Source organism: Amblyomma mixtum, chromosome 3 (assembly GCF_055824585.1).
Source record: "Amblyomma mixtum isolate Tamu chromosome 3, ASM5582458v1, whole genome shotgun sequence".
Lineage (NCBI taxonomy): Eukaryota > Metazoa > Arthropoda > Arachnida > Ixodida > Ixodidae > Amblyomma > Amblyomma mixtum.
Window position 1 is genome coordinate 300,005,273 of NC_143014.1, and position 12,320 is coordinate 300,017,592.

Consider the following 12,320-nt stretch of genomic DNA (forward strand, 5'->3'; position numbering starts at 1 on the left):
AGGACTCACGTCCGCGCACGCCGCATTTGTTCGTTTCTTGTTCGCATCTGTTCGAAGTGAACAGGGAAGCAACACGCACAATGTTACGCGCTCTCCGGTTTTCTTCTCCGCAAAGTTCCACAATTCTATATATCTCGCGCTGGCGAGACTGCTTCCACACCATGCCGACTATCGCAATATGCGCCAAATTTTGTGACACCAAGAGCCCTTCTAAGGGGATTCCCTGATTCGCGAGCCCTCCAGTGCCAGCCAGCAGTACTGCGTATTTAATTCAGGAAAGTTTTATAGATGCGCCACCCGCCACAGATGCCGTGAAAAAAGTCTAGGTCTCAGCCACAGACGTGATAAGTTTGCGGCGTGCGGTACGAACTTTTTATAAAATTCTAACGCGGAACTGACAGCAGAAATTGCCGAGGCGCATGGTTTCAAGTCAGTATTCCTTTTTTGAAGTGAAAACCTGCACTGGGTCCGTCTACACCGCGCTTCGCGTGAGCCACAGTACAGCTTTGCCACAGCTGCACATCGCGAAACCGAGTGACGTCACGCGGAGCGCAGGTGGCCGCTGCTGCCCCAGCCGTCGTCGCCGCCGCGCGCTGATTCCGTCGCCTGACCTTCCGCCGCCGCCGGGCGCCACTGCGCGTGTGCGCCGCCACTTCTCCTCCTCGCCACCGTTTGACCTTTCGCCGCAGCCGTGTGCAGTGTGCATTTGAAAGGAGGGGTATATAAAGAGCGCTTGCCCATAAAACAGGCGCAGACACTCGCCACGGAAGGAGAAGAAGAAGCAACAGTCGGACGGCGCAGAAACACCGATCCAGAAGTAGCTTGGGAGTTAGCTGGAAAGCTGCGAGAGCTTTTCGCTTCGAGATATCCGGGCTTAACCTTAGCTAAGCCACAGCCAATTTTTTTTTAGCTATATACGTCATGGACTGCTAAGAACTCGTGCGCTGTTTTGTCCTTGAGCGGTGCCATTTTCGTTGAGGTAATAAGTTGCCGCGAAACATTTCTTCAGAATATTCAACAATAGCAGATGATTCTATACTCATCGGCAATACTGGTATATACTCAAGACATATGCCCTTTCGGGATGGTAATTTTCTCGGCAATTTATTTGCTAGATTGCACGCATGGCACAGCACATACCAAATAAAAACTACACTAGCCTCACCACCATGCTGTAATGTTTTAGGAGCACGTCTAAGTAGAAGTTCATCGCTTTTGAATAATGACACAACGCAACTACCTACGTGTCCTTCTCGCAAGTGATATTACAAGGTCCGAATATTTTTAACTATCATATACCAAAGCACTGATCGGACTGGGACAGTTATAGCGAGCATTTAGTGCAGCTGCTTTTGACAGCAGACTTCTGCGCTATAAGAAATACATCTATTCTTTGGAGATGGCGGTACTATTTGGAACATTTGGAAATTGCACACGGTCCTTCCGAGAAGAACCTGTCTGCATAATTTTTGGCCAATTTAATAAACTTTTCACTGTCATTTCGGCTCATCCTATTTGGTCTAACCAAAGTTTAGTTAGGTGGTCCAATGGAATGCGCAAACTTTTGGCGCACACTGTTGGGCTCATTGCATTGTCTTTTTTTAAGCAAGTAAACTTCATGAAACCTTTGATAACAAGGAATCATGAAGCGCGCGGTCTTGCTTTTATTCTCAATGTTGGCGTGTTAAAGTATAGTTTATTTCTCTTATGGTAATGCGGTGTGGCACGCTCTCTGGTAAGGTTGACCGTCTTCGGTCTGAAGCACTTCTGACGTGCAGTATTGAAAATTGATTGCGCCTTCACCAGTTTCTTCGTTGTGTTCCAGTTGTCACGAATAAAATTATATTCTTAATTACGATATTAATTATTCTAATTATTGGAATTAAAAAGTAAATAAGGACGTTCAAGTGAAGGCTGGGAAAGAGAACGCACACTAAATCACTGAGTGGGAAGCATAACGCAATTTTGTTGGATTTACTCCCAGGGCACTTATCAGCATAACCAAGAGATAAAGCGCACAAGCTGAGAAAGGCAGCAGAAATGAGGTACCGCACCAAATGCTTCACAGCAACTCACCTTCGAAGCGAACCAGTATTTTCTTAGATTCCACGGGACGAAAATCGCTGATGTTCATTCCTTCGCACCAGTAGTACCCCTGGAGATAAGGGCTCTCTGCTGTGGCTCCCTCAATGGTCAGCGTGGTGTCTTGGTCCGCTGGCATCCGAGCCCGGTCACCTTGCACGGCGATGCCGTCCTTGTACCATAGAATGCTGCCCGGCATGATTTCGGCCGAGACGCGGCAAGTGAGCACGACTCGGCGGTCGCTGTCCCTGCGCTCGACCCTGATCCACGGCGTTCCTGAAAGGAAAGAAAGAAAAGGCATAGGCGTACGTCCGTGGCATTTGTTCTAGCAAAGAGAAAATGAGGGAGACATAACTTCATTCCGCTCATGCCCTGCTGTGTTCAGAGTGTGTGACAAAAAAACACCAAATGGAAGCATCGACCACCTAACGCGTTGGAACGTGCGAATATGCGCAAAATATATTTTATGGTGATATTAAAGTTTCAGTAAGTTAGCAGACCCTCCAAGTTGACTCTGCTTATGTCGAGAGCAGAGTGACGTAATTGCTACTTTCCAAAAAACCAGTACCTACTCGGCCCGGAGAACAAGAATTACCGAAGTCATCAAGCAAGCAGGCTTGCACTTCTCTCATTCCGAAGGTCCTGCACGCCGTTATGAGAAAAACTAGAAGCCGTTGTATTACTATGGTAAGAGCATTTGCCGCCCATACGGGTTCGAATCGCTGAAAAGCGGGGCTCACTACTGACCCTTTCACCCAGCGTCGCGAATTCCCGGTCGCATCGATGTACGCCGCGTACTAATTCAGCGGTTAAGCGCAAAGTTTAGCGAACCTGTATTCCCACAAGGGGAGCGCTTTTTAACCAGAATATACACCACCAACGTGAGAACGCTGTTTGACCTAGAAGACAGCGCGCATATATACGAATGCTAGCCAACGTTTCGCAGCTGTCATTGTCTTTTTTTTAAGTATTGCCAAAGGACTGGAAAAGCCTGCAGCATAAAAAAAATTACTCTCGCAGCGTCCTTCAATAATGTTAGCGTTTTCACCGGACTCACTTGAAAAGCTTATTTTTGATTAATTTTTCCTGCACGTCAGTCGGCAGAGTTCAGGTGAGCGAAAAGCGAAAAGCGGTTTTGTTCCCATGCAGCGCAAATTTGTCGTAACCTTCCTGATGCCTACACGCCTGATTTCTCTGTGCATGCAAGGACCATGAAATCGGACATATTGGTCGAAGCCAAGTTGGCTCAAATGCGTCTGATGCTGCCTTATCTACACATGTGGATTTAAGAATATGGGACACGCTTTATAGAGTTTTCTGATGAAGAAGGTTCCCGGTTTTCAACACGAAGGTTTTCCACATACGCCGGATGGAGCTCAAGTGCAAGTTAAAGGAGTTATGCGTCGCGTTTGCATGCGGTGAGCGTCTCTCGGACTTGTTTAAACAAACTCTCCTGAACGCCATCGCTTAGGGATGCCGCTTACGATGGTGGAATAGCCTGTTGATGCCAAAGTGCTAGAGATAGGTTATCGCAACATGGAAAGAAAAATTTTGCATGCTGCGTCCGTATGCGACGCAGTAGAGAAAGACGATTGTGCGCCGACGCCGCAGTCGGTCGAACTAGTTCCCGACACACTAGTGCCGTATTAACTCCTCGCGGTCGTAGCTTCTTGAGTGTTAGGGCCGAAATTCATGGCACGGCATCGTCAGTCGAGCAAGGTGCAGTGACGCCACAAGGGAAATGCAGAGGCCTCCTCTGTTTCCAGAAACCTTTCGCTGAGGCCAAACGCAAGGAGCGTGCGAACCCCCAAGGTGCAGGCGCTAGAGCTCCAAAGTGCGTGTAAAAGATGGCAAGATCCTCAAGCATAGGCTTGCCAAGCAGAAGCCTCCCATAAAAGACGCCATAATCCTCCTGGCCCGAGAGGCAGAAGCAAACCTTGAAAGTGTCGGGTATAATAAACCTCTCGATAGCGTTTTATGATGGCGCGCAAGGATTTTAGGCTGAGCAAGCTTAGGGTACCTGCAGCAGTGGTGATTAACTGTTTGAATGCCTTATTGGAATCTACCCGTTACCGCAGGGCTTACTACTTTTCCGTCAGGTCCAGCGTTTTCCTCACAAAAGCTAAGCTGTCACTGAAATATTGGCGCCACCGAAATTCCACAATAACAAGGAGTCTCAAAGGAACACTATTGCAGCCAGCAAGCAACAAATTCAAGCACAACGCACCTGTCAGCAGTGGAGCCTGGCAAATGGATGGCAGCTTCCGGTTTGGTTCCTGGAGAGAAAATCTCACGTTCAGGCCCGCGTGGAGCGAATAGCGGTCGACGTGCAGTGTGCCCGCACTATGAGTGTAGGCTGTCCGAGGGTGCCAGGCGAAGTGTCGCAGGGGCTTGTTGTTTTTCCACTCGTAGGAGCCACTCGGAGTCTTCTCCAGCCCGATCCAGTAGCTGTCGAACTGTCGGGGAACTTTTGGGGTAGAACGTGAGTTACCCTCATGCTGAATAATTCATTGTCGTTCGAAGCAACGTATATCTCCGTGTACTGGATCAGCTGAAGGTTTACGCAAAAGCAGACACGACAGACAAGACTAAGCGCGTACTTAAAACTGCTCACATATTCTTTGTTATTTTACACGAGCAAAAATGTATTTTAAGCTTTCATATGCAGGCAACGCTGCCAGCCGTGTTTTAAAAGATGGCCAATAAACTCAATGCCACACTGGGGTTTAAACACGTAGCAAACAAAAGGAGATAAACAACAGAGTCAACGCGTGGCAACCCGATGTTGCAATTGTTGGGGCTCGCAGCTGAAAGCTATCAGGTTTGTTGAATGCCAACAAAGAACGGTGTACAAACAGTACTTACGTGTTGAAGAATTTACCCACCCTAGGAATTTTTGTGCGTGCGTGATTATGTGTGTATGTGTGTATGTGTGCACCTGTGAGCGTGTGCGCCTGGGTGTGTGTCTGTCTGTCTGTCTCTCTGTGTGTGTGCGTGCGTGCGCGGGCGTGCTTCTGCACTCTATTTACGTGCCCTAAAGGTCCTAAGCGGGCGTTACATATTGGGGGGGGGGAGGGCAGTGAGCGAAACGACATCTTAAAAATTGTTACGTGCACGGTCTGTACACACATCCAAATCACAGCAGTCGGCAGTCAACGCACATATAAAGAAAAAAAACCGTTTCAGAATAAATATGTTGCCATAACAAGAAAACCATTTTTCCACAGGCCGCACCTTAAATATAAAAATCACCGAGTACAGTTACTCTATCACAACGGCAAACAATTGTTAGTACGGCAACGTTTCAACGGTGTTAACAAAGGAGGATTGGTCACCGATCGCAGCTGCCTGTCTGGGCAAGACGTTCCAACCTGCAATATGGCAATAATAGCGGCGTCAATCTCGAAACGATGCTCCAGACGTCACGGTATATGGCATGCGGGACGAAGAAACGTTTCCCGCAAGGAAGATGTGCCATGATATAGCTTATGGATACAAGAAAGGCGTGCATTCCGTCGTCTGGTATACACGGGTAATAAATTTAAGCGGCGTTTCTTGCTTGTGCCGCCGGACAAGCATTAGTAGTCGTTGGCAATCAGTATAGCTGCTTTGTTTTGCACTGATTCACAGAAGCGGTTACATGTGCTTAATTGGGATGCCAAATGATGGATGTATAGACCAGAGTCGAGAGCCGTTCTTAGGCGGGGCCATTTTTCGCCGACTGGCGCGCCGCGCTGCGGGCGTTTTTTTGGGGACTGCAGGGCAGCTCCACGGCCGCTCCTGCATATAGCTGCGATTTACTGCCCTTCGGATGCTAAAAAAAAAGCATTTCCGAGCATACTTCCAGAGGGCGGCTTTGTTGCAGGAAGTCTTCGCGTTATCAAAAGGATAAAACTGATGCTTTTACCATGACACTTTGACATTCCCGTTGTTTGCGCAGGCGTTAGCACACGCTCGTGCTTATATCGCTACTGTCTTGGTGCTCCAATCGCAGAGGAAACTATTATGGCCAATATCAACCATTAGGTGTATGGCTAGCATGAAATTCCCATTACAGTGCGCTCTTAATCCTTCCTGCCGGCCGTGAAGCACAACCCATAAATAGGGCTTCATTGTAGCCTGCGTGGTGGTGTGCCAGTCACATTAACAAATTAACTTTGTGAGCTCAACTAAGTCGCAGGGATAACAGAAAACAAATTTTATCATGGTTTATGCTATCTGACACATAGAAACGTGTTTTAGCTTAATTTGTCAAAGCTTGAATAAATATAAGCACAGAAGCCAGCTTTCCCGAATTCTTCGGCCCGAAGTCGCGTTTATTGTATTCCGAAGCTCTGGGCGCCAGCGACAGCGTTCTAGTAGCCATTTGGCCAAATGTCATGGAATGTAATAAAATCGTGTGCCTTTTGCTGTGATTCAGGCAGATACCAACAGCAGAAAAATACTACGGTCAGACAGGCCCCGCCGATCTTTCTGACATACGTGCGTAAATGGCAACTTAAATTGGTAGCGGTCGTGCTTACATTCCTGAACACGAAATGTGTTCAATGGGAAAAATAGCACGCTGAGCACATGGATGCCGAAGAGGTACTGGTGATCGAAAACTCGCGCTTCATCGGGAAAACCTTCAGTCCACAGCTGCCGATCCAGTTACTGCTTGCACATCACTGCACCATAGAGTCAAATCAATAAAGCTAAAATATGATGCATAAAATTAACATAGATGGTAGAGCGCGTGAAAGAAAGCAACAAATGACACGCCAGAGAAGAAATCTGCTTGTAAGTACCAGTTTCTATTCCGCACCCTACCAGGAAGGCTACCCTCGGATATGTCACCTTATCGAGTAACAATGCGCGCGAGATAAGCGCAGCAAGGACTGCTAGACAGGAAAATGTGAATAGTGATGCACAGCACACACCAACATACGTTAGGTGATGAAGCGCACCAACGATGGAAGCGAAGAACAGGTAAACACGCGTTCTACGGGCGGCGCCGGAGCGACCCGCATTCCGATGGGTCGCGCGCGCCGAGAGATGGCGACTGTTGTCGAGAGTAGGAGAGTGCCGCTCAGCCTGCTTGCCAGGGTTAAGAATCTGGTCTCTGCTCCAATTGAGATCTTACATGCGTGGTGTAAGGAAGGAGTTTAATTTCGGCGCTGACTTGGCAGAGGGTTTCTTTAAGGAAACCAGGGGCTCTAGATGCTTCATTATTAATACGAATACTGAATGTGTATGTTTCATGTTAGCGCCGACGTTATGTGCGCTTCGAGGTACTTGAAATAACATATGTTTTCATTGACATTATCATTGATGATGTAGTTGTGCATGTCGACCCGGCGTTATGTAATGGATATCACTTCTTTTGCCTGCTTTTGTTTTTACATGAGACAGCACTTAAGTATTCCTGTAACACGCCGTGGTCGAGAGGGTCTCTAAAACAACTGTAAAAAACACATTCATCTGCGAATAATATGACGCATGATTTTAAATCACCGGTTTCGATCATTATTATGCAGACGGGAAAGGACCGTTCCAAGTACGGAGCCCTGCGGAACTCCAGACTTGATTGGTAGGGGAGTGTATGTGCACCAAATCTATTATGAGAAATTGAATGCGGTTAGATAAAAAAACTATTTGATTCAGTTAATGACTGTGGTTGGCAAATTAATGCAGGACGGTCTGCAAAATATTCTATTGTGAGAAACGCGATCAAATTATTTGGGAAAATCAATGTAGATGACGTGAATCCTTAAATTTGAGTGAACCTACTGATGTAGGTCTGTTAGTAATTTAGATAGCTTTATCTCACACGAACACCGACGATAAAAAGGTACTGATTAGGCAAAATGAGGTGAAATGTGGAAATATATGAGATGCTTTTGCATGAAATGATATACTCCAGTACTTTGCACGTAACACAACTGATTTGTGAGAAATGCATCCAATTATTTGGGAAAATAAATGTAGATGACGTGGATCCGCAAATGTGAGCGAACAGACTGATGCAGGTCTGTTAGCAATTCGAATAGCTGTATCTCACATGAACGTCGACGATAAAAACCGTGCTAATTAGGACAAATTAGGTGAAATGTGGAAATATATGGCATGGTTTTGGATGAAATGTTATTTTCCAGTACCTTACACATAACACAACTGGTGGAAATTGCCTGTATTTATGACATGAGTTTTTATCACCTAAGTTGAAAAAATTCAGGGAGCACTTTGTTGCCCTAAGCGCGGTGTTGCTACTTGTGTCACTGATGCGTGGTTAAGACGCTAAGCTTCGCCTCTAAGAATGGAACGCGACAGCGTCTTGCAACGGTGCCAGGGAGTCCACGGAATGTCATCGCCCGTTCGGCTCTACGCCTTGCTCGCCGGTAAATTGGTTTTTGAGGAAAGGAAATGTATCTATCTCGCATATCACGGTGCGCACCTAAACCTCGCCGTAACGGGAAGTGAGGAAGATGGGAGTGAACGAAGACACCGTATTCACTAGACGCGCCTTTGTTCATTCGAAACCATCGAGCTGGCATGACGGACATGCGAGGTTTTGTGTTGTAACCAATAGCGTTGTTAATCTGGACAAATGTACGGGCCTTTGGCATGGGAACTGGGCATCAGCGCCTTTGTTTCATGCAAGTGTAAAATGGTCACATGTTCCTTCCAAAAACGTGGGTGTTCCTCTTGACAAGTATTGAGATAACGATGACTTTTGGAAAGAGAAAATTCAAGAACTCTCCACGCTTACACAAAAATGGTCGGGAAAGGAACTGTTTTCGCGGGCGAAAACATATGTAATGTATACCTGGTTTCAAAAGTGTGCTATTTGTTGACGATCCTTTTATGCTCTCTACTTAGCATTCAAAATTTCGTCGTCTCTCCGCAGTTTTTGTTTGGTAGCCCTCATGGGGGAGGACTAAACGTGCTCATTTATTTCTGAGTTTGAGAAAAGGGGGTCTTTCTTTGCCACACTTGTACCTGAGGCAGGTGGTGTCAAGATTTATGTTTCTTTGAGATCAACGCGGCCCTTTTCTGCGGACTTTTATTCAAGTGAGGCTTTCTTCGGCTTTGCCATGCTATTTTATTTCCACTGTAGACGGGATGAGATACAGTGCAAGTAGATTTTTGAAAGAAGTGATCGTTGCTTTCCGGTTTCTTAATGCTCGATTCAGTTTGGAATACCTTTCAAATGTCACGCGTAAGAAATTGCTGAAAACTTTGCTTGACTGTATCTTCCCCGAGCCAATATATCGATCTCTGTATAGTGGAGGCCAAGGAGGAAACGTTTTAAAAAGAGTACGGAAAATGGTGGTGCCAGCGGGTGTGAAGACGTTTTGCTTCAAGTTGCACACTGGTACATTGCCGGTTAAAACATGGATGGAGGAGAAGGGATTGTTTTAACCATGGGGTGCTGACTGCTTGTTTTGTCACAAACCAGAGTCAATAGAGCACGTCATCATTGATTGCTAGGATGCGCTGCTCTTTTGGGACGTGCTCCAGCGTACAATAAAGAAAGACTTGCCCTTGACTCCGTATGGGATACGATTCCTGGACGTTGAGCCGGATCTTTATAAATATCATGCAATTTTCCTTCTTGGCCTGCACAGTGTTTGGCGAAACAGGATGGCTGTACGGCATTGAAAAGAAGATGCGCGGTCTGTCCGAGATTACTTCAAGGAAAACATATTTAAGCTACGTGAAGTGTACAAGAAGCTATGTTTTGGAGAAGAAGTTATCGAGTTGATGGGAGAGTTGTGTTTCTTGAAACAGTTTTTATTTTCCCACATGAGTGAAACACATGTCCGCTCTTGATGTTTGAGAGTGCAGCGCAGAACATATGCTTGTGCTCTGCTGGAATCTCTCAAAACAGACAATAAATACACAAAAAAGAGCTGGAATGGCGGAGTGGTCAGCATGCTCGTGTCGCACTCCGGAGGCCCTGGTTCGATTCCCCAATTCGACCAATTTCCTACTCGTTTTAGTTTTGTGGTCTGACTAGAAAAGCGTGACACCTCTGCTGACAACCTTCTGCTGACAACCTCCAGTGGACAACGATGGGGCATTAGTCTTTCGCCTTAATTGGTTGTGTCGTTACTAGCCAAAGTACAATTGGTCCTGTTTGAAATACGCGCACTGTGATGTCACGACCATTTCGACCAATTTAAAAGCGTGACATTTGTGTCGAAAACTCCTGCTTACAACGATGAGGCTTTAAAGGCTTCCACCTTAATAGGAATAATGTGGACCTTTTCCCAATCTTCTCTCAAGTCGCCGGTCGAAAGAGACTGTTGGAACAGCTTGCCCAGAAGAGAAGCAGATAATTTTTTGTGCGTTTCAGTAACTTTGTTGATATCCCATCGGGTCGGAGCCTTGAGTAAGGAGAAAGCCAAACCCAATGACGTGAATTTATTATGTAAGCCATGAATGTTCAAACGTACACTGCGTTGAACCAGTTCCTGATGCAGGGCCTCCACCAGCGAAAACTGAGCTGCAAAATGTATTTAATCGAGCATAGATGCAGCTAGTAGTGTTTCATCCTAGCGCAGACACGGAAGAATATGGTGATATGTTGACTTCTTCGGATCTGATCAAATCATATATGAAATTTCATCGTTATGAAAAGTCTTTTTGTCCCCCATTTATTTCTTTTTCAAACGTACAGAGTACAATGATAAGTCCAATCGTCCTTCGTGTCTGCGCGGATGGCACGTCTGTATATTTTCTTCTTACGGATACTGCGTTTTGTTTTGGTCGTAAAGCACGGGACACAATGACAAGGCGTTATATTTAGCGCAGTACCACACACGGCTTTGCATTCAATTAGTTTTCTATGGAACAACTTCCAGTTTTCTTCGACTGTCCCTTCATTAAACCTATCGAGTACTAAGGTCAAAATAACTCGGCATTGACCAAAGTTTTTCACATCTACTCTGTTTCCACATCTGGGTGTTTAGACTGCATTAACCTCCTTCGTGGCTGCCCCGTTCCTAAAACTGCCGCGGCACCTGGACACGTGCACTCACCAAACGAAGTCGCACGTTGGCTATGGGGGGCGAGAAACCTGTTCTCTCAGTGTTGGCTGTACAGTCCACATTAACAAACGAGTTCCCTTGATGAAAAGTGTAACCGACTGCCACGTACTATTCTAGCATAGAGAAAGTCCTGGCAAAAGCTGCAGCGTTCTGCCGAAGCTTCAAGCACCACGCGTTCCGCATGACTGGGCTCATGCTTAAAGACCCCCACGAATCAGATCGGCGTCTCTAGCCTTGTTGAACGCTGTCGCTTCATCATGTTTCCGCTGCAGTATTGACATTTCCATCTGGCGAAGAAGATGTCGATACTCCCCCTCTCTGGGCTGTTGCAAGCCGGTTGCGCTGCTGCTTCAACCGGGCTAGCGCGGCGTGCACACAATTGACAGCCAAGCGAGAAATGTGGCTACTCCTAGGGGGCCCTTATTGGAAAGGAAGCTTGTTGATTGCCCACAGCCAGCACTGTGAATGGTTCCAAGAAGCTTGCTCCCCATATTTTAGGGGTCTTAATTTTGGCCCCAGGGAGGGAGGGAATTGACAGCGATTTTCCAAAAACGAAGTTTGGCTTGCCAGTCGGAGGTGATTGGCAGGTGGAGCGATGTGTCTTCCACTTTTGGAGATCGGTTGGTGTAGATGATAGTCTAAGACTAAATGTTCCCGTCGTGTGCAGCAGTATGCTCCGGAATCAAAGATTTCGTTAACTGAAATCACGTACGTAACGTAATCAACTAAGCATCACACTGCCGTTAGATATTCATGATTTCTTTTAGTAATAGGCAGGTAAATTTTTTAACTTTCGAAAATGCGATGTTCCACGATGGTGAGACACAAGAATATCTGTCTTCGCAGAAGAAAAATCGAACTGGCCAGCTGAAAAGCCCGCGCACGTGGCTAGGAGCCGTACAGGTGGCTCCAATATGAAAGGAAACAAAGTATCCACTTTGAACCAATCATTATTCCCTATTTATGGGTATTCACTCCTTGCACACGTTTTCTTTTTTTATAGATACGGAGTTTGCCTCTTAACAGATAGCGCTTATGAGACATTTTCATCTTCAGTGCGGGAATTACGATCAAATTCATTCTTGAGTGCAAACTGACTATTGGAGCTATCGTAGGTGCCTGGGATGGAGTAACATAACGATTTCCAAATTGACTCTATAACATTTTTCTTATAGACTAAAAAGACGACACACCCCTCGTTCGATA

The 12,320-nt window shown here is 46.2% G+C and overlaps 1 protein-coding gene across 2 annotated transcripts in view; it reads right to left on the reverse strand.

Moving 5' to 3' along the window:
* LOC149355353 (uncharacterized) overlaps nucleotides 1-12,320 on the reverse strand; it is a 166,637-nt gene that overhangs the window by 55,457 nt on the left and 98,860 nt on the right. For both annotated transcript variants that reach the window (XM_089583774.1, XM_089583775.1), the window contains exons 15-16: nucleotides 4,310-4,549; nucleotides 2,077-2,358 (exon numbers count right to left, since the gene is read on the reverse strand). In XM_089583774.1, coding sequence (XP_089439900.1) covers nucleotides 2,077-2,358; nucleotides 4,310-4,549 — 522 coding nt within the window. The remainder of the gene's footprint in view (nucleotides 1-2,076; nucleotides 2,359-4,309; nucleotides 4,550-12,320) is intronic.